This window comes from Leucoraja erinacea, chromosome 17, assembly GCF_028641065.1.
Source record: "Leucoraja erinacea ecotype New England chromosome 17, Leri_hhj_1, whole genome shotgun sequence".
Classification (NCBI taxonomy): Eukaryota; Metazoa; Chordata; class Chondrichthyes; order Rajiformes; family Rajidae; genus Leucoraja; species Leucoraja erinaceus.
The window spans coordinates 21,145,620-21,165,600 of record NC_073393.1 but is presented as its reverse complement, the minus strand read 5'-3'; the positions used below and the strand labels follow the sequence as shown (position 1 = coordinate 21,165,600).

General features: G+C 46.5%; 1 protein-coding gene across 3 annotated transcripts in view; it reads right to left on the bottom strand.

Moving 5' to 3' along the window:
- LOC129705289 (granule associated Rac and RHOG effector protein 1-like) overlaps positions 1 to 19,981 on the bottom strand; it is a 93,747-nt gene that overhangs the window by 17,676 nt on the left and 56,090 nt on the right. For all 3 annotated transcript variants that reach the window (XM_055648798.1, XM_055648800.1, XM_055648799.1), the window contains exon 3: positions 7,796 to 8,002. In XM_055648798.1, coding sequence (XP_055504773.1) covers positions 7,796 to 8,002 — 207 coding nt within the window. The remainder of the gene's footprint in view (positions 1 to 7,795; positions 8,003 to 19,981) is intronic.

Here is a 19,981-nt window from a genome sequence, read left to right as displayed (position 1 = left end):
CTATATCTTCTAATCCTTAACGTTTCCACCCTGGGGAAAAAGGGTCTGAATGTCTATCCTATCTATGGTGCTCATAATTTTGCATGTTTCTATCAAATCTCACCTCAGTTTATTTTACGTTATTCTTTAAAAAATGTCTTCCTTCCAAGGCAATGTTACAGATCAGGCAAAAAAGAGCGATGCAAAACACACCCAACCATTGTCCTGCATACACTCAACGTTTCACGAGGGGAAGGAATGATGTGAGATTAGCAGACTTTATGTAGAACTACTTCATAACAGGTATGGGGAAAATAAAGATTGATGCAAGACTAACAAACAGTTGAGAGCCTTGCTCAGCAGGATATCCACAGAGGAAGTTTGCATTTACTGATCAGCCTCTCCCATAGAGAAGGTCAGCAGAAGAAAAATAAACCACTCCTCAATTTAGAACGGAAAGTATTCCCCGGAATTGCAGCTGCAGCATTTAAAGTACAGATAAACCATGGCGTTGAAGCAATCTAAGCCTTCTCAGTTAAAACAAAAAGATTGCAAACTTCTCACAGACAAACAAATCTCCGTTAGCAATTATGAACAGGAAGAGTTAGGCAAGGAAAACCCAAGAGCTTGTTTAACAGAGATAAGCAAATAAATTCTGGTATCAGGCAACTCCAATAGCCTACAAGGACAGCTTGCACACAGTCTCGCAACTAGACTAAACTGTAGGATTAGACTATGGTAGAAACTAGGAACTGTAGATACTGGTTTACCATCAAGGCAAGGAGTTCTGGAGAAACTCAGCGGGTTAGACTGCATCTCTCCAGAACATGGAGAGGTGACGTTTCAGATTGGGACCTTTCATCAGGATTGGAATACTGCATGATGTCATGGTGTGTATCAGAGACACAACTGCTAGGAGAGAGAGGACAATGAGGGTTCTCTCACAGGCAGTCTCTCGGACCGATGATGGTATTAGAATTGGTTTGTTATTGTCACATGTACCAAGATTCCCTGAAAAACCTTGTTTGCATGCTATCCAATCACATAATACAAAGCACAAGCAAACAAAGCCACACCCAAGTACAACAGGTAGTGCAAAGAGAAATCTACCAGTGCAGAAGAAGCTCTTCCGAATATGTGGCAGGTGTTTTAAAGTGTTTGTATCGTCCGCCAGATGGGAGAAGCGAGAAGAAGGAATGACTGGTGTGTGAGTGGTCTTTGATTATGTTGGATGATTTCCAAGGCAGCGTGAAGTGTAGATGAAGTCAATGGCGGGAAGTACGGTCTGTGTGATGGACTGACTGAGTTACATCCACAACTCTCTGCAATTTCCAGTGGTGTTGGGCATAGCTGTTCGCAAACTAAGCTGTGATGCACCTCGATGGGATGCTTTCTACGATGCGTCTGTAGAAATTTGTAAGGGACGTGGCAGACATGCCAAACCTCCTTATTTCGTGCCAATGGTGCCTCTCCAGGGGCTCAGTGCTGGAGATTGTTATCTCACAGAATATAGAGGTACAGCATGGAAACAGGCCCTTTGGCCCACCGACTCCACATCGACCAACGATCACCCATATACTTGTTTTATCCAGCACACTAGGGAGAATTTACAGAAGCTAATTAACCTACAAATCTGCACGTCTTTGGCATGTGAGAGGAAACCAGAGCACCAAGAGAGAGAAAACCCACGCAGTTACAGGGAGAACGTGTAATCTCCATAGAGACAGCAACCAAGGCCAGTATCGAACCTGGGTCTCTGGCACTGAGGCAGCAGCTTTACCCGCTACCATGCCCCCACCCCCCCTTCAGGATGATTTAGGGATGTCATTAAAATGGAATGGGTGCAGAAGAGATTTACCAGGATTTTATCTAGATTTGGGATTATAGGAAAGGTTGAATAGGCTGGGATTTATTTACTTGGAGCATAGGAAGCCGAGGAGGGTGACCTTATTGAGATGTACAAGATCATGAGGGGCATGGATAAAGTGAACCTTCAGCCTTTTACCCTGAGGAGAGAATTCTTAAAACTAGAGGGCACAGACTTATGGTGAGAGGGGAGTGATTTAAGAGAGACCTCATGGGCAACCTTTTCACTCAGAGGGTAAACTGTATCTGGAATGAACTGACAGAGGAAACAATAGAAGTGGATACATTTACAATATTTAAAAGACATTAGGACAGAGATATGGATAGGAATAGTTTAGAGGGAAATGGTTCAAATGGGACGAGCTCCCTATGCCAATTTAGTCATCAGGGACACGGTGGGTCGAAAGGCCTGTTTCCATGCTGTACAGCTCCATGATTCTGTCTCAGAAGTGTACAGGAAGGCAGAGATGCATTTGCTAATGAGAAACAGGTAAAGGAAGCATTCAATGGAGCAATTATGAGACAAGTAGAGGGAGTGAGAGAGATAGGTATCTGACAGTGGATTTGGTTTATTACTGTGACATGTACTAGGGTACAGTGAAAAGCTTTGTTCATCATGCAGATAATATTACGCATAGCTACAAACAGTTCAAACTCAAGTACAATTGGTAAAGGGGCGGATACAGAGTGGAGAATATAGTTCCCAGCATTATAGTGCATGTCCTCAATGGGGTAGAGAAGGGAAGCTAGAGGCAAGGCAGGAGATTGGACATGTGGCACTTGTCTCAGACCCCTAAGGCGCTAGGGTATATGCGATGGCCACGTTGCAGGAAGGATGTGATGACAGCGGAGAGGGGGCCGAGGGAATTATCAGGATGTTGCCGGCTGAAGAGGTATAGCTGGAAACTGGCCTGGATGCTTTTCCTGGGGGACAGGGGACTGAATGACTATAAAATAAGTTCATGTTATAGCAGCAGAATTAAGCTGTTAGGCACATCGAGTCCACACCGCCAGTCAATCATGGCTGATCTATCTTTCCCTCTCAACCCAATTTTCCTGGCTTCTCCCATAACCCCTGACATCCTTGTGAGATCTGTCAATCTCTGCCTTAAAAATATCCATTGATGGCCTCCACAGTTGTCTGTGGCAATAAATGTCATGGATTCACCACCCCCAGCTAAAGAGATTCCTCTTCGTCCTTCTAAAGGTACGTCCTTTTATTCTGAGGCTGTGCCATCTGTCCTCGTCTCTCACTAGTGTAAACAAGATGAGGATTAGATCGGGTGAATTGTAGTGATAGCGAAGTACAACAGAGAAACAGGCCCCTTGGCCCACCAAAGTCCGTGACAACCATCGATCATCCATTCACTCCAGTTTTATATTATCTCACTTTCTCATCCACTCCCTACATAATAGGGGCAATTTACAGAGGGCCAATTAACCTACAAACCCACACAGCTTTGGGATAACTCATTACAAGATGTGGGGAAAAGGGGTGGAGGCACTGGAGGGGCATCATGGGACCACCAATGGTTACAGAGGGGTGGAGAAGGGAAGAACATGGGGAACAGAGGGGGTTTCAATGGTGATCATGGAGATGTCAACCTTCTTGGTGCATACAAAGTGTGACCAAGTAACCAAAAATAGTCATAGGGCACAGAAACAAGCCACTCAGCCTAACTCATCCATGCCGACCAAGATGCCCCATCTGTGCTCTTCCAATATGCCTGCATTTGGCCCATATCCCTCTAAATCTTCCCTATCCATGTACCTGTCCAAATGTAATTTAAATCTTGTTATAGTACCAGCTCAACTACTTCCTCTGGCAGCTCGTTCAATATACCCAACACCCTCAGTTGCTCCTCATGTTCCTATCTTTGCCCTCTCACCTTAAACAAGTGCCCTCAAGTTCTTGATTCCCAACCCTGGAAAAAAGACTGCATTCACCTAGATTTTATATACATCTATAAGATCAACACATAGCAACTGCGCTCTAAGGAATAAAGTCCTACTCAGCCCAACCTCTCCCTATAGTACAGGCCTTTGAGTCCTGGCAGTATACACGAAAATCTTCTCTGCACTCTTTCCAGTTTAATGAGATCCTTCCTATAGCAGGGTAACCAAAACTGAACACAACCTCCAAGTGAGGCCTCACGAAAGTCTTGAGACCAGATATCTGTTACTGCTGCTTCTCTGCGGCATGGATTAAAATAAACAATCCCTTCAGGAGGAAGGTCTGATGCTGGTGAAAGAATTACCACAAGTACAGCTGAGACCAGTCCGTAATGCTGCAGATTAATTGGTTACATGAATTCCCAAAGCTCCACAATAACAAAACCCTGCAACACAAGGATTACCTGTGGCTTGTGAACCATCCCCCAGCAATACTAGTGCAGCTGGTAGAGCCGCCAGCTCACAGTGCCAGAGACCCTGGGTGCATGTGTGCGGAGTTTGCACGTTCTCCCTGTAACCACGTGGGTTTTCTCCGGGTGCTCCGGTTTCCTCCCACATTCCAAAGTCATGGTTAATTTCGGGGAAAATTGGAAATTGGCCCAAGTGCGTAGGATAGTGCTAATGTACGGGGTGATTGCTGGTCGGTGCGGACTTGGTGGGCCAAAGGGCCTGTTTCCACACTGTATCTCTAAAGTCAGCACCAGAGTTGAACCGGGCTCTCCGGCGCTGCAGGGCAGCGGCTCTATCTCTTGCATCTCCCTGCCTGCATGCACGCTCTCCCAAACACTAATCACCTCCTCGTTCTCCCCACACAACTGGAGACCAAGCCTGCACCCTATGACAGTGCCAAGGGAGAGGCACCTTCCTGAAGAAACACAACGGCACCCGATACCCTCTCAGGAAGTCATCTGTTTTCACCACAAAAATGTAAACGTATTGGAAGGAAAATGTGTTCTTCCGACAAGGAGAAGTTCTGATTTTTCCCAGATGGGAAACACAGCTGATCAGCTTGGTGTAGAGAGAGGTGTGTAATTGAGCGTGCTGGTGATGTTGATGCCACGTTCTTCAGGGACGGTGCATGGAAGGCACGGGCAGCGTTGGTGCATGGGTTAACGGGTCAACGTGATGGAGGACATCGTCTGCTGGCCTAGTTACAATCAGCTGCTTTTCTACTTTCAAAAATAATACAAAGAAACAGTGGTCCAAGATTCCATACATATCTTACATTCCCTGCGGCAGAGAGTTATGGAAGCATTTTCCAGATGCTCCACGCCGGACATGTAAAGCTACAGAAATAAAACCCAACAGGTGATGGTGTGTGACCGACGCTCTGAAGGTAATGCATCCAATACTGACAAGACATATACTGCAGACAGCAGGAACCCAAGAAGCATTGATGTACACAGAGACCTTGGGGCGAGTGTTCATAGCTCCCTGAAAATGGCATCACAGGTGGAAAGCGTGAAGAAGTTGTTTAATTTTCTTGCCTAAAGGCACACACCACCAGACTGAGGATCAGCTTCTTCCCCTCTATTATCAGGCTTCTGAACAGTCCTTCCGTAAGCTAGGCCGGGTATTGTCGATTCACCTCTACCCCATTGCAGACATTGGACTCTATCTATGGAACTGATGTGCTACAATGCTGAGTACTGTATTCTACACTCTGTATCTCCCCCCTTTGCTCTACCTATTGTTTGTTTCTACTTATTAATATGTCCAGGAGATAGGTTGACCTTTGCTGCTTTTTTGTTTCCGCTTCTCAACTTCCAAATTGTTTAAGTGGTTCGTCCAGTTACCAATCGAAAATGCATTGTAACCAATTTAGCCCCTTAATACAAATAGTACTCTTTAATTCATCAATCCAGTTTTATCCAATTTGAGAACTGGCAGTAGATGTGTTACAGCAGAACTATCTGTATTAATAATAGTCACATCCAACAGTTGGTAAATCTGCTTGCCCAGTGCCACAGGGGTGTGAGTGGTGGGTTATTGGGGCTTTACTGAACCAGCGGGTTGAGAGCCAGAATGTACACTCATTTAATGGCATAAAGTGCTGGAGAAACTCGGGGGGAGGGGTCAGGCAACATCAATGGACAACATCGACAGGTGACGTTTCACGTCGGGACCCTTCGTCCGACAAAATCTTCAGAATATGTTCCATGAGGGCTGATTCGTGTTCCAGAGATGCTACCTGACCCGCTGGGTTACTCCAGCACTTTGTGTCCATTTGAGTATTAAGCAGCATCTGCAGTTCCTTGTTTCTACACCTACACCCACTGCTTTGGTGAACATCACAGCTACTAACGTTTCATCACCTAAACAGTTGCTACGTGGACTAACAAAGCCACAGGTCATTGAAACAGGGAAATATAAATTGCCCATGTCACTACCCACAGTATAACCCCAGGCCTTTAAACTCCAATGTAACAATGAACTTGTGGCAAGCCAGTGGTTTCATTATGTAGAAACAAGGAACTGCAGATGCTGGTTTGTACCAAAGATAGACACAAAGTGCTGGAGTAACTCAGCAGGTCAGGCAGCAACTCTGGAGAGAAAGAATGGGTGATGATTCAGGTCAGGACCCTTCTTCAGGCGAAAGTAGGGGGTGGGGGAGAGAAAGTGTTCCATTAGTTTAGACTTCACACTTCCATGGTCATTTCAGTGCAAGTCTAGACCGGGCTGTGGGAGTGGCAGACCCCATCATTAACAGCCTTGCAGACTCAACACAGAGGGGAACAATCTCAGATCAAAGTGTCTGCTCCTAATTCCGCAGACACCAGCTGCTGGCTCTGGTTCTGACGCGATATTTCTAAATCAATGTATACACAGTATAGGTGGACAATTGGCTCTTGATTTTCACCAGTCAATCAGCAGATCTCATTTAAAAAAAATTAATCAAGGAGAACACAAATAAAAATATAAGAATGGAATGAGGTAGAAGAGCAGAGCAAGCTGAAGGCCCAATGAGTCTGTGCCGACTAGCGATCACCCTGTACACCAGCACTATCCTACACACTGGGGACAATTTACAATTTTTACCTAAGACAATTACCCTACAAACCTGTGTCTTTGGAGTGTGGGAGGAAACCGGAGCACCCAGAGAAAACCTACACGGTCACAGGAAGAATGTACAAACTACATACAGACAGCACCCGTACTCAAGATCGAACCTGGATCGCTTTACATTCTGTATTTCTCAAGTTGAAACAATGCTAGGGAACAAGAATTATATCGATAGATTTACAGTGGCAGAGTACACAGCTGGTAGTGCCGCTGCCTCAGTGCCAGTAACCCATGTCCCATACTGACCTCTGGTACGGTGTTCTGTGAGGATTTCCTCCGGGTGCTCCGGTTTCCTCCTACATTCCAAAGATGTGCGGGTTTGAAGTCAACTTTTGGGCTTGCGCATGGGCAAGGTGATCGCAAATTGCAACATTACCCCACGGAGGGGAGGATAACAGAAGAGGGGTCCAGTACAGTCGATCTCCTTATCACACACCCTCCCCGTCTCGTAATTCATTTCACTTCCGATTATTCCCAACTCACTATCATTTGTTTGCCAGACCTTACCATCAAGATGGTGACCACCAAGTGGAGGTGAGAGGGGAAATTTTGTGAATGAACGGAAAACTCCAGATGCTGAAATCTTGAGCAAAAAAAACTAAATTTGCCAGGCTTTGTCCCACCCCCAACTCTGTTCTAAATTTCTTACCCCCTTACTTCACTACAATCAGTCTGAAGAAGAGATCCGACCCAAAATGTTGCTTGTCCATTTCCGCCACAGATGCTGCCTGGCCCTTGTGTAGTTGAGGCAGGTACTATCATAACGTTTAAGAAACATTTAGACAGGTACATGGATAGGACAGGTTTACACGGATATGGGCCAAGCACGTGGGACTAGTGTAGATGGGACCTGTTGGACGGTGTGGGCAAGTTGGACCAAAGGCCCTGTTTCCGTGCAGTGTGACTGTACGACTCTGTGTGCACAAACAGTTACCTCAGAGGCCCCTGCCCAGGATCGTACAGCCTCCTCCAGCTCTGTCACACGGCTGCCCTTCGCCGGCTCTGTGCCCATGGCGTTCTTCCTCTCCTGGGCTTGGGCCTCCGCCAGGCAGGAGTGTGCGAGAGGCTGGACTCGATGCAGCGCCTGCGATAGGAACTGGAAGTGGACCTGCAGCACGGTGAGGAAGCATCGGCCCAGCACCTGAGGAAGAGGAGACAGCACAGTTACTGCAGGCCCGGCACACCACACGACACAGCACAGCTGCAAGCTACATAGCCGCAAACCTACCAACACGCTCGACAAACCCGCCTCGAGAAAGCAGCCAGTGGAATCAAAAACCTTTTTATTTTGGCAAAGAGATACAGTGTGGAAACAGACCCTTCGGCCCAGCAAGTCCGCTGCAACCAAAATCCGTACAGATAGCACCCGTAGTCAGCATAGAACCTAGGTCTCTGTTGTTGTGAGGCAGCAACTCTATCGCTGCGCCAACCCACTCCAGCCATTCCTTCTTCTCTATACGACATAGAAGCAGAATTAGGCGATTCAGCCCATCCAGTCTCCCTGCTCTTGTCCAGCAGAAGGTACGGAAGCTTGAAAGTGCGCATCACCAGACTCAGGAACAACCTCTTCCCCTCTATTACCAAGTTTCTGAATGATCCTTCCATAAGCTAGGGTACTGCCCGGTTGACCTCTACCCGGGTGGGAGATTGCAACCTTCACACGGCCCACCGTTTCGACGAATGCAATCAACCTGTCGTGCACAAATAGAAGATCAAACAGAACAACTTTTACAACTTTAGGCTGTGCACGCCATATGCAAGAAGAAGACCTCTACCCCATTGCTGTTATTGGGCTTTGTCTCTGGAACTGATGCACTACTTTGAACTATATTCTACATTCTCCTTTGCTCTACCTATTGTACTGGAGTTTGATTTGATGGTATTTTATGTATAGTATTATCGGATCTGATTGGATATCATGCAAAACAAAGCATTTCACTATAACTTGGTGTACATGACAATTATAAACTTCAACCTATCCCGAAGGGACCCGACCCGAAACATCATCCATTCTTCTTCTCCAGAGATGCTGCCTGACCCACTGATTTACTCCAGAACTTTGTGTCGATCTTTATACCATTATCTGCCATTCCTTTCTACACAGAATCGTCAAGCAATCATGCCCATCACCATGACTGTCAGTTTAAATTACATAGAGCAGGCCCTTCAGCCCAACTCGTGCATGCCGACCAAGATGCCCCATCTAAACTATTCCCATTTGCCCCCATTTGGCTCATGTCCCTCTAAACCTTTCCTACCCTTTCCTATTTTGCCCTTTCTTTTCCTCTGGAAGCTCATTCCATATATGGATGACCTTTAGAGGTCGCTGTTAAATCTCTCCCCTCACCCCATTTTAAGCCTGAGCACTCTAGTTTTAGAATCCTGGGGATACACGAGCATTCACTTTATCCATACCCCAAACGCAACACTGGGTGCCCCGAGGGGAATGTGAACATGTAATATCAGTGCAAGGGCTTTTTTCAAGGTCCCAATACTACTTCTGTCCATTCCCTCCACAGGTGCTGCCCGACCCGCTTAGTTCCTCCAGCACTTGGTGTTTTGCTCAAGATTCCAGCGTCTGCAGGTCCTCGTGCCTCCTCTTTGTTTTACACATCCGGCCTAGTAGAAGGCCAATAGGTAAGGACTCTGATACAGAAGCAGAAAATGCTGGATACACTCAGCAGGTCAGGCAGGATACATGGAAAGAGAAGGAGAATTCAGGTTGAAGGTTTCAATCTGCTGTGCTTTTGATCTTCAGCGGAGAACTGCACATTCCCCCCACATCCATCACACGTTAATTGCCTCCAGAAGTTTCTATTTTTTGTACTCTGGAGTTACAAGAACATTGCATACTTGTTAACAATGGCACAGTTAATGTGAATCACCTGGCGGCTAAGACGGCAATACCTTGTAGCCCTGTGAAATGCCTTCTAATCTAAATGAAGGGACTCTTGTAAGCCTGTTGACAATCAGATCTCAAGGTGCAGCCTCTCCCTCTTTTGTTTACTTTGCTCCCCCCTCCTCCTATACACAGACCCTTCAATCATCGTACTCAAAGACGTCGTTCCTGTTTTATTTTGAGGGGGATATGGAATTATTCAGCTTCACAAAGTCACGTCATTGATTAAAAAATGCCTTGAGAAAGTAGAACACTTTCACAATTGTATCGAGGCCGTGCATTCACTCACCAAGGTGACCTTGACCGTCTGGGTGAAAGACAAGGTGTTGTCACCAGCTGCCAGCAGAGGCACTTGTGGCTTTCCCGACAGTGGGAATGGGGTATGATGGGCAAGGAGAGGTGGCAGAGTGGGAGAACAGAAAGTGAGCATTCTGAGTGGTTTCATCGCGGCCTGGTTCATCAACAAACGCCCAGGAACAAAGGAGATTACAGAGAGTGCTCGGTCCATCTAGGGGAATAACCTCTCCGCCATCAAAACAATCTACAGAAGGCACAGCCTCAAGAAGGCATCTAATATCATCAGAGACCCACACCTCAAGAGAGTCAAGAGTCAATTTAATTGTCATTTGGACCCCTGGAGGTCCAAACGAAATGCCGTTTCTGCAGCCATACATTACACACAAATAGACCCCAGACACAACATAATTACATTTAACATAAACATCCATCACATAGCTGTGATGGAAGGCCAAATAAACTTATCTCTCCACTGCACTCTTCCCCCCCCGATGTCAGAGTCAAAGTCAAAGCCCCCGGCTGGCGATGGCGATTGTCCCGCGGCCATTGAAGCCACGCCGGGTGGTGCGAGGTCGCACACCGGGTCTTGGTGTTGGAGCCCCCGGTGTGCGCTCGCAGAGTCCGCGGCCATTCCAAGCCGCGCGGGGCGGTGATGTCAGGCCCCGCTCCAGGAGCTCTTCGACCCCGCAACTCGGGCGGGAGAAGTCGCCGTTGCGAGAGCCCTGAAAAGCGGTCTCCCTCCAGGGATCCGTGGGCTCCCGGTGCCGTCGTCCGCAGACCCGCAGCAGCAGCCTCCGACTCTCCGGTAGCAGCAGCAGCAGCGCTCCTCCACCGCTCCACCCGCTCCGGACTCGGCCAGCTCCGCGACGGCAACGGTGAGTCGACACCTGAGTCCCCGGCTTCTTCCTGGCCATGCTCTCATCTCTCTGCTATCAACGGGAAGGTGGTACAGGAGCCTGAAAACTGTGAACTCCAGGCTTCTTTCCAACACCATCATGCTCTTGAACACTGCACCACACTAACCTCAACAACTATCATCTGCGATGGACTTTTTTTAGTTGCAGCTCGACTTCTGTTTTGCACTATTATAGTTACCTAATCGTACTGATTGTTCATTTACTGTATTGGTGGTTATGGTACATTTTTCTGTGCGTTATTGCATGAATAGGCCTAGCAAAGTTGCAGCAAGTAAGAATTTCATTGTTCCATTGCCAGTACGTGTGACAATTAAACACTCTTGATTCGTGACAATAAGTGGATGCAGGCAAGAGAGAACGAGGAACTGCAGATGCTGGTTTACAAACAAAGACGCAAAATGCTGGAGTAATCAAGTATAGTCTTTCCACTGACTGGCTTGCACACAAAAGCTTTTTACTGTACCTTGGTACACGTGACAATAAACTAATCTAAACTAACTCAGCAGGTCAGGCAGTCTGAAGTTCATGTCCACCATGTTCTCCAGAGATGCTGCCTGACCTGCTGAGTTATACCGGCACTATCTTTTTCAGGCAAGGGAGGACACGCATCAGCTCCCACAGCAAAGTGAAACAAGATCAGGAGCAAAGATCCTGGAGCTCCGCTATAGGATCTTTGATCAGGAGGTAGGCGTTATTAAGCCCGCTGCGCCTGCCCAGTGCCTCCTGCTCCAGTCTGATGCTAACCATACCTGCAAGCACACAAACTCCTTCCAAACGTCATGGTGGCGCAGCAGTAGAACTGTGCCTGAGATCCGGGTTCATTCTAGTCTACGGGTGCTGTCTGCATGGAGTTTGCAGGTTCTCCCTTTAACCGCATGGGGTTTCTCCGGGTGCTCCAGTTTCCTTCCACACTCCAAAGATGTACAGGTTTGTAAGTTAATTGGCTTCAGTAAAATTGTAAATTGTCCCTACTGTGTAGGATAATGGTAGTGTACAGGGTGATTGCTTATTGGTGGGAACTCAGTGGGCTGAAGGCTTGTTTCCGCGCTGTATCTCCAAAGTGTAAAGTGAAATGGAGAGCTGGCGTTGGGGCAAAGTACGCGGGGCACCATGGAACAACGTGAGGGCGATCAGCATGGACTGACACCCGCTGGCCCACCACCCAGGGGCTCCTTGACAGATGGATCCAGTTTGTTGCCCCTGCAAATATTCTCCCTGCACGGATTTCCACGGGTCCCGTTCAATTCACTTCTACAACTTGGGCCCCTTCCCATTGGCATGCACCCAGTCACAGCAAATCCCCAATAACCCAACATGCTCCCCATTTTCACAGCAGCAGACTGTTAAAGATATTACTCCCAACACGCTTATTTTTAATTTTCATGTTGCACAACAACAATGATTTTCTCAGTGTCACCCGTGTCCTTCGATGGAGCGTGGGAACAGATCCCAGCACACAAACTCTCAGGAACTGCAGAAAATCCTGCTAGTGGATCATCAGTTTTACTGTTGAATCCCTCTGGGTCTTCTGCACGTTGCCATATATCTGTGCCCTCGGGTTCACACCTTTCCTCTAACAGGGAATCTTTCTCCTTATTTGCCAAGAAACCCTCACTGATTGTGACCCTTATTTATACTTTCCCTGTTGCAAGTCGTGGAACTGCTCCAACCCTGTGAATAACTCAAGCCCCTCAACCAGTAAACCAGTTCTGCATTCTCTCTAAAGCTTTGACATCCTTCCTAGAATGTAGAGAGAGTTGGCAGGTTCCCAACCGGTAATTCATGAAAGTTTGTCATAACATCACTGCTTCTACTGCTGTAACCCCACCATGCCTTTCCTATCCCTTTCAGAAACTTCCACATTGATTTACAATCATGAAGTACAAACAACGTACATGAAGTAAACGTACAGGAGTGACAGACGTACAGGTATGAGGAGGGATGACATTAACAGTACTCAGAGAGGATATTGCAGAAAACAAGGAACTGCAGATGCTGGTTGACCAAGGAAGAATCCTCAGAGGGGGCAATCTTTATAGAGGCTAAATGGGTAGAACTTAGAAGCAAGATGGGAGTGATCAAGTTGCCACGACAAGGCTACCAGCATAATCAAGTACGTCTCACCCCAGTCACTCTCCCAATCCTCCATTTAAGAAGTGTGAAAACCCATAGCACCAGATTCATGGCAGTTTCTTCCCAGCTGTTATCAAGCAACTGAACCATTCTAGCAACTAGAGATCAGTCTTGACCCACCGTCCATCTCATTGGAGACCCTTGGACTTTATTTAAATGGACATTATCTTTCAATAAACATTACTCCCTTTTTCCTCCATCAATACACTGTGGATGGCTCGATTATATTCATGTGTTGTCTTTCCACTGACTGGAAAGCATGCAACAAAAGCTTTTCAAGCTATCTCGGTACACGTAACAATAAACTAAGCTTTGATGGACTGCATTATTGGGAATTAGAGAAGCAGGTGAGATGTTCAGGTAGATTGCAGAGAGCTGTAACAGGAGAGCATTCATGGGAGATTTGAACTTCCCTAATATTTACTGGGTCTCCCATGGCGCAAAGAGCTTAGATGTTACGTACTTGGTTAAACGCATCCGAGAAAGCTTCCTTCATCAATTTACATTAGAGGGGGTAACATGGACCCCTCCGAGCTAGGGTAAACGATCGCAGTACCACTGAGCACTTTTGGACGATAATTCTGTGACCGCAATATATATATATAATTTAGATCAGACTATAAATATAATTCAATGACCATAATTCCATCAATTTGTAAAGCATTATGGAGGCAGGGACTGGTCTACAAGGATAAAGATGTCCTGTTGGGTAAATCTGGAACATCAATCTTCCTTGCCCTTGAATCGCAATGGATGAAGTTCTTGATTTGTCCACCTAGTCACCAGGTTTTAAAGTCTCAGCCAAAGTATGTCTAGAGACAAGAGTCGACTGTGACCAGTGTTTCAGCGCTGTAGTAACCCAGACAGAACACAGGAGTTGCAAACCAGACGGTAAGCAACTTGATTTTGCTTTTAGAATATCCGGTCAATAAATCAGACCAGCAATTCTCCGGCGCCGGCTTCTCTGCAGCTGGCTTAACGCAGATCGACTCGATTTAGAAGCACAGCCCTGGTGATAACAGGAGCTAGGGTTTCAGGACATACATGCAGCAGTCCGATGCACAATACTCAGGCTGGGAAGCAATTTGCTCAGAAGCTTTCCTCTTCAACACATATAATCGCCTACTTGAAACAAATAAAAAGGATTGCAGGGCAGCACAGTGGAGCGGCGGTAGAGTTACTGGCTTACAGCACCAGCAACCCGGGCTTTATCCTGACTAAGGGATACTGAGTTGGATGATCAGCCATGATCATATTGAATGGTGGTGCAGGCTCGAAGGGCCGAATGGCCTACTCCTGCACCTATTTTCTATGTTTCTATGACTATGGATGCTGTCTGTACGGACTTTGTACGTTCTCCCTGTGACTACCTGGGTGTTCTCAGGATGCTCCATTGTCTCCCACACTCCAAAGACGTACAGGTTTGTAGGTTAATTGGCTCTGGCAAAGATTTAAATAGTTCCTAGTGTGTAGCATAGTACTGGATGATCGCTGGTCGGCACGGACTAGGTGGGCCGAAAGGACTGTTTCCACGCTGTATCTCTCAACTAAACTAAAAATGGTGCTTAAGGTCAGGTCAGACAGCATTTGTAGAGGGAAATTGAAGGTTGTGTTTCCGGGTTGAAACCTTGCACCTGGGCCCTTCATCAGTCTGGATGAAGCGTCCCAATCCAATATCAAATGTTCTCCAGAGATGCTGCCTGATCTGCTGAGTTCTTCCAGCAGTTTAAAAAAAAAATAGAAACTAGGAACTGCAAATGCCCGAATCTTGAGCAAAAACAGTGCTGGGGGAACTCAGACGGATAGGCAGCACCTGAAGAGGAAATGGACAGATGATGTTTCGGTACGAGACCCTTCTTCAGTCTCACTGTAACAGGTGGGGAGGAAGGTGGAAAAAAGAGGTGGGGCAGGGCAAAGCTTGGATAGTGATCGGTCGACACAGCTGAGATGGGTGAGCGGCAGATGGGTGGAGTGACAAAGGCTACAGGCGAAAAGGAGACAAAAGGATGTCAAATAAGGAGAGAGGGGGTGAATTATAGCACCAGAGGGATGTAAATTGATAGAGGGGGATAGACCGGACTTAGCGTTCATTTACCAAGGTCAAACTCTTGTCTCCCATCCCCGAGTTCTTCGATTCCGTTATTCTCTTCCCCCCCCACCCCCACCCCTTGCGTTAACACCTTGAAATGCACAGCATCAACGTCATGCAGCAACACCCTGTGTGTACATCACGGCTGCCACACACACTCCACCAGGCAACACCACCTCTCCTTGCATTCTGCACCAGTGCAACTCCACAACTTACTAGCTGGGAGATGGTGTTGAGGAAACACCATCAACCACTTAGCGGTGACACTGTGGTGCAATGATAGAGTTGCTGCCTTGCAGTGCCAGAGATCCGGGTTCGATTCTGACTGCAGGTGTTGTCTGTATGGAGTTTGCACGTGCTCCCTATGATCGCGTGCGTTTTCTTTGGGTGTTCCAGTTTCCTCCCACTTTTCCAAAGACGTGCAGGTTTGTAGGTTAATTGGCTTGTGTAAATTGTCCCTAATATGTACGATAGAACTAATATATGGGTGATCACTGGCCAGCGTAGACTCAGTAAATTAAACTAAAGACTAACAACATAACACTAACAGCCTACAGCCCATTCCCAGGACACACCGCTCTGGCAAAGAGCAAGATAATCTCTGCAAACGGAATGCAAGAGCCACAGCAGCGTAGCACTTATCCTGGAGTGACACAGCTGCAGACTATGAAGCACAAAGTGACTCAGTGTGAGGGCCAACTTAACACCAACACTGAGGCGATTGTCGACGGGGGCAGGCAACCAAAGACCGACCAGGGATGGAAAGCATGCAGTGTTCAATTGTCCCCACACACAAGCAAGGTCTTGTTCCAGCAACTCAGCCTCGCCACTTAGATCATCAACTGACTTCAACCCCAAATACAGGTCACCCATCTTCTCACGATGAGGATTTAACAAGATGAGCTCTGAACTGACGATCGTATTTAACCTCTAATCCCAACTATATTTTTGCATTTCTATTTTTGTGCCTTGTTTTTTTTTTTTAAAAGAGACATGATCTTTTTCCCAGGAATTTTCTCTGGCATTCCAACATCTGAGCACATGACAAACACAATTGGCTTTAATTTTGTTCTGCAGTTCAAATGACAAGGTCTTATTTATTTATTGATCTTTAGAACACAAATTGGATAGGGAAGGTTTAGCGGGATATGGGTCCAACACAGGCAAATGTGACCAGCTTTGATGGGGTTGGCATAAATGAGTTGGGCCGAAGGGCTTGTTTCTGTGTTGTATGAATCTATGACTATGACAAAACAAAGATCAGTACAGATAGGAGCAGACCCTTTGGTCCACAATGTTTGTGCCAACAATGATTAGCCCCGGAACGTGGAGGTTTTTTTGCATGGCGGTCCCAGAATAGGATCACCTATCATCCATTACAATTGTTCTACTCTATTAAAATCTTTATTTCACAAAATGTTGAACCCCTTATCTTTGCACCATGGACACCTGCCCAATCATTCACTACACAGGTACGATTGCAAGTGCGAGGAGAAAAATAGCAGAATGAAGCACACTCCAGGCACCAGGTCAATTGAGCATTTTGAAAATGCAGAGGGATCTTCGTCGTCTTGCAGGGCCTTGAGTTTGCATCTAGCCCAGAAGATCCAGTGAACACTCTCTCAGTCGTGCCCTAGAGTACCAGCCCACTGAACTGCAGTCAGCTCCAGGATAGCTGTGGGTTCAGTTCTGGTCACCGTGTTATAGGGAAGATGTTGTCCGGCTGGAAAAGGGGCAGAGAAGATTTACGAGGATGTTGCCAGGATTTGACGGCCTGAGCTATGGGGAGAGGTGAAGCAGGCTACGACTATTCCTTGGAGTGCAGTAGGATGAGGGGTGATCTCATGGAGGTATCATGAAAGGAATAGATCGGGTGAATGTACAGAGTCTCTAGAGAGGAATCGAGAACCAGAGGACATAGGTTTAAGGTGAGGGGGAAAGATTTAATAGGAACCTGAGGGGTAACTTTTTTTTATACTAAGGGTTGTGGGTGTATGGAATGAGCTGCCGATGAAGGTAGTCGAGGCAGGTGCTACCGCAACATTCAAAAAACGTTTAGACAGGTACGTGAATAGGATGTGTTTAGAAGGATACGGGCCAAACTCAGGAATAATAATAATAATAATACATTTTATTTGTATAGCGCTTTTCAAGGACTCAAAGTCGCTTTACATGGTGAGTCAAGAACAAAACAAAATAGAGCAGTAAGACAGAGATGCAAAGGGGAGGGGGACATGGGACTAAGGGTATGCAGAGGTGAAGAGATGGGTCTTGAGGCGGGACCAGGAATGGTGGGACATGTTGTTGTGGGCCGATTGGACCAAAGGGCTGGTTTCCACACTATGACTATGAGAATGGGGTTAACATTTTTGCAACCCATCGCTTATTTTTCTTTGTGGAAAAGCTAGGGCGAGGACAGGAAGACATCTGAGAGAAACAATTGCTGGAAGCTGGCTTTATCAAACCTCAAGCACACTTCCGTGGCTGACCCCTACCCATTGTGTGTAGAAGGAAACACGGGACCTCAGGCCACAGCACATTCTGCAGGCAATGTTGTCATCCAGCATTCAATGTGCATCAGCCATGATAAAGCACAATGGAGATTGCAGGTGGCAAAATGCACTTAAAACCCCAAGTTGCTTACTGATTTCCAGAAAGCTTGGTGCTTCAGTGCTTAAGATAAAAATAAATCCTTCCGCACATTTCCTTTAAACTTTGCTCCTCTCACCTTGGAGCTATGCCCTCGATTATTTGACATGTCCACACTGGGGAAAGGATTCTGACGACCCTACCCAAGCCTCTCATAATGTTGAGCTTGGTTCTTTGGCTGACTGGAGCTTTTGCCAGTTTGTGCACCTGGGACTGTTTGCTGTGCTAACAGCAGTAAAAGTAGAAGGCAAATTTAGCAGCAAGCAACATCAGCCAGTAGGAAGCACCTGGGTGGCTGATGAATGCCTCAGGCATTTATATAGTCTTGTGTAAAATGTTCTCTCATTATTTACGGTGAGGTGCACAGGCCAGAATCAGAGTAATCAGTGCAATCCTAGAGCTGATCCACAATGCACAGGCAACTCTTCAATGGAGAACCAGTTTCTCTCTGCATCCAAGTTCACATAGTTCTATCAATAATTTCACTTTGCAGAGGTGACAATGAAAGCATCATTGAAACGTTTCTCATCCATGTACTTGTTCAATGTAGCTTTCTTTGCGACTGTATCAATGTGCTGGGCTCAGGACAGATCTTCAGAGATGTGTACACCCAGGACAAGAACAGCTTCTTTCCAGAAACATAATGCTCTTGAACCACAGTGCACAACCTTAGCAAAAGCCCAACCTCAACTCAAGCGAACCACGACAGACTTGGTACTAAACATAGACATGAAATGCTGGTGTAACTTAGCAGTTTAGGCAGCATCTCTGGAGAAAAAATATTTTGGCCACAGTTCTGCTGAGTTACACTGGCATTTTGTGTCTATCTTCGGAATACACCAGCATCTGCAGTTCCCTACTACACATACAGACTTTTTACTATCATGGTAGCTCTATGCACTCTGGTTTTTGCATTATGGTCTGCTGTACTTTGATTAACTGATAATTTATTGTACATATATAGTTAATGCTCTGCCTCTTTAAGACGACAGAAGTTAAACTACTGCTAATCAAAGTTATAATATAACCATATAACCATATAACAATTGCAGCCATCTCGGCCCTACATCTCCACTTCTTCCACTGCAGTCTTTTATTTCAGTTTTCCCTCTGTTCCATAGGTTCCAGCACCTTGCCTAGTCCTGTGATAGAATGTCCTCCGTCTGCAAGTCTCACTTTCACATTATGTGGCTGAAAAGTTTTGGTGAGTATGTTTGACAAGCAGAGAACATCGAGGATCAAGTGGGCCGCTCTGCAAAAAGGTCACATTAGCAATTCATGAGCTGAGCAGGCACTTTAACAATTGATGAGCACGATCAGAGGGTGAAAGAGAAGATTGTACCGCCCATTGGAAGTTGTTGGGGTATTTTGTTCATCAAAGAGTTTCTGAAGCATGCAATTAAACACCCTGCCAATGCAGTACTAATACAGCAGGCCCATTCCTCCACAAAGGATGCTACACTGTGATACTGCAGTACCTGCAGCTTGCACACCCAAGGGTATAAAGGCTACAGTACTGCTCAACAACCTGGGGACCACCAGGTTCAACAGCTTCTTCCCAACTACCAACAGGCTCTTGAACACTGTACAACACTAACCTCTGCAATTATGATCTTTCATGTACTGTGCCTTTGGTGCCCTGCACACCACCAGGTTCAGGAAATGCTTCTTCCCCCACGTTTTAGACTTCTGAACAGTCCTTCCATAAGCTAGGGTACTGCCCGATTCACGTATCAAGTATCTTTTATTGTCATTCAGACTTTTCAGTCTGAACGAAATTTCTTGCCTTGCAGTCATAACATAGAATAAAATAACAAAACACACAATAAACACAGATTTAACATCCACCACAGTGAGTCTACCAGGCCCTCCTCACTGTGATTGAAGGCAAAAGTCTTAAGTCCTTGTCTCTTCCCTCCTTGTTCTCCCTCTGCGTTGAGGCGATCCAGGCTTCCGATGTTGTGACCCCGCTGGGTGATGATAAGTAAATCCCGCGGCTGAATCCGAGCTCTGCGAACGGGCCGGTTCAAACTCCGCGGCCCGGGGTGGTCGAAGCTGCCGCCCTCCAGTCCAGCGGACGAAGCTGTTGTTGCGGGAGCTCCAGAAAAACAGGTCACCAACCTGGAACGTGCGAGC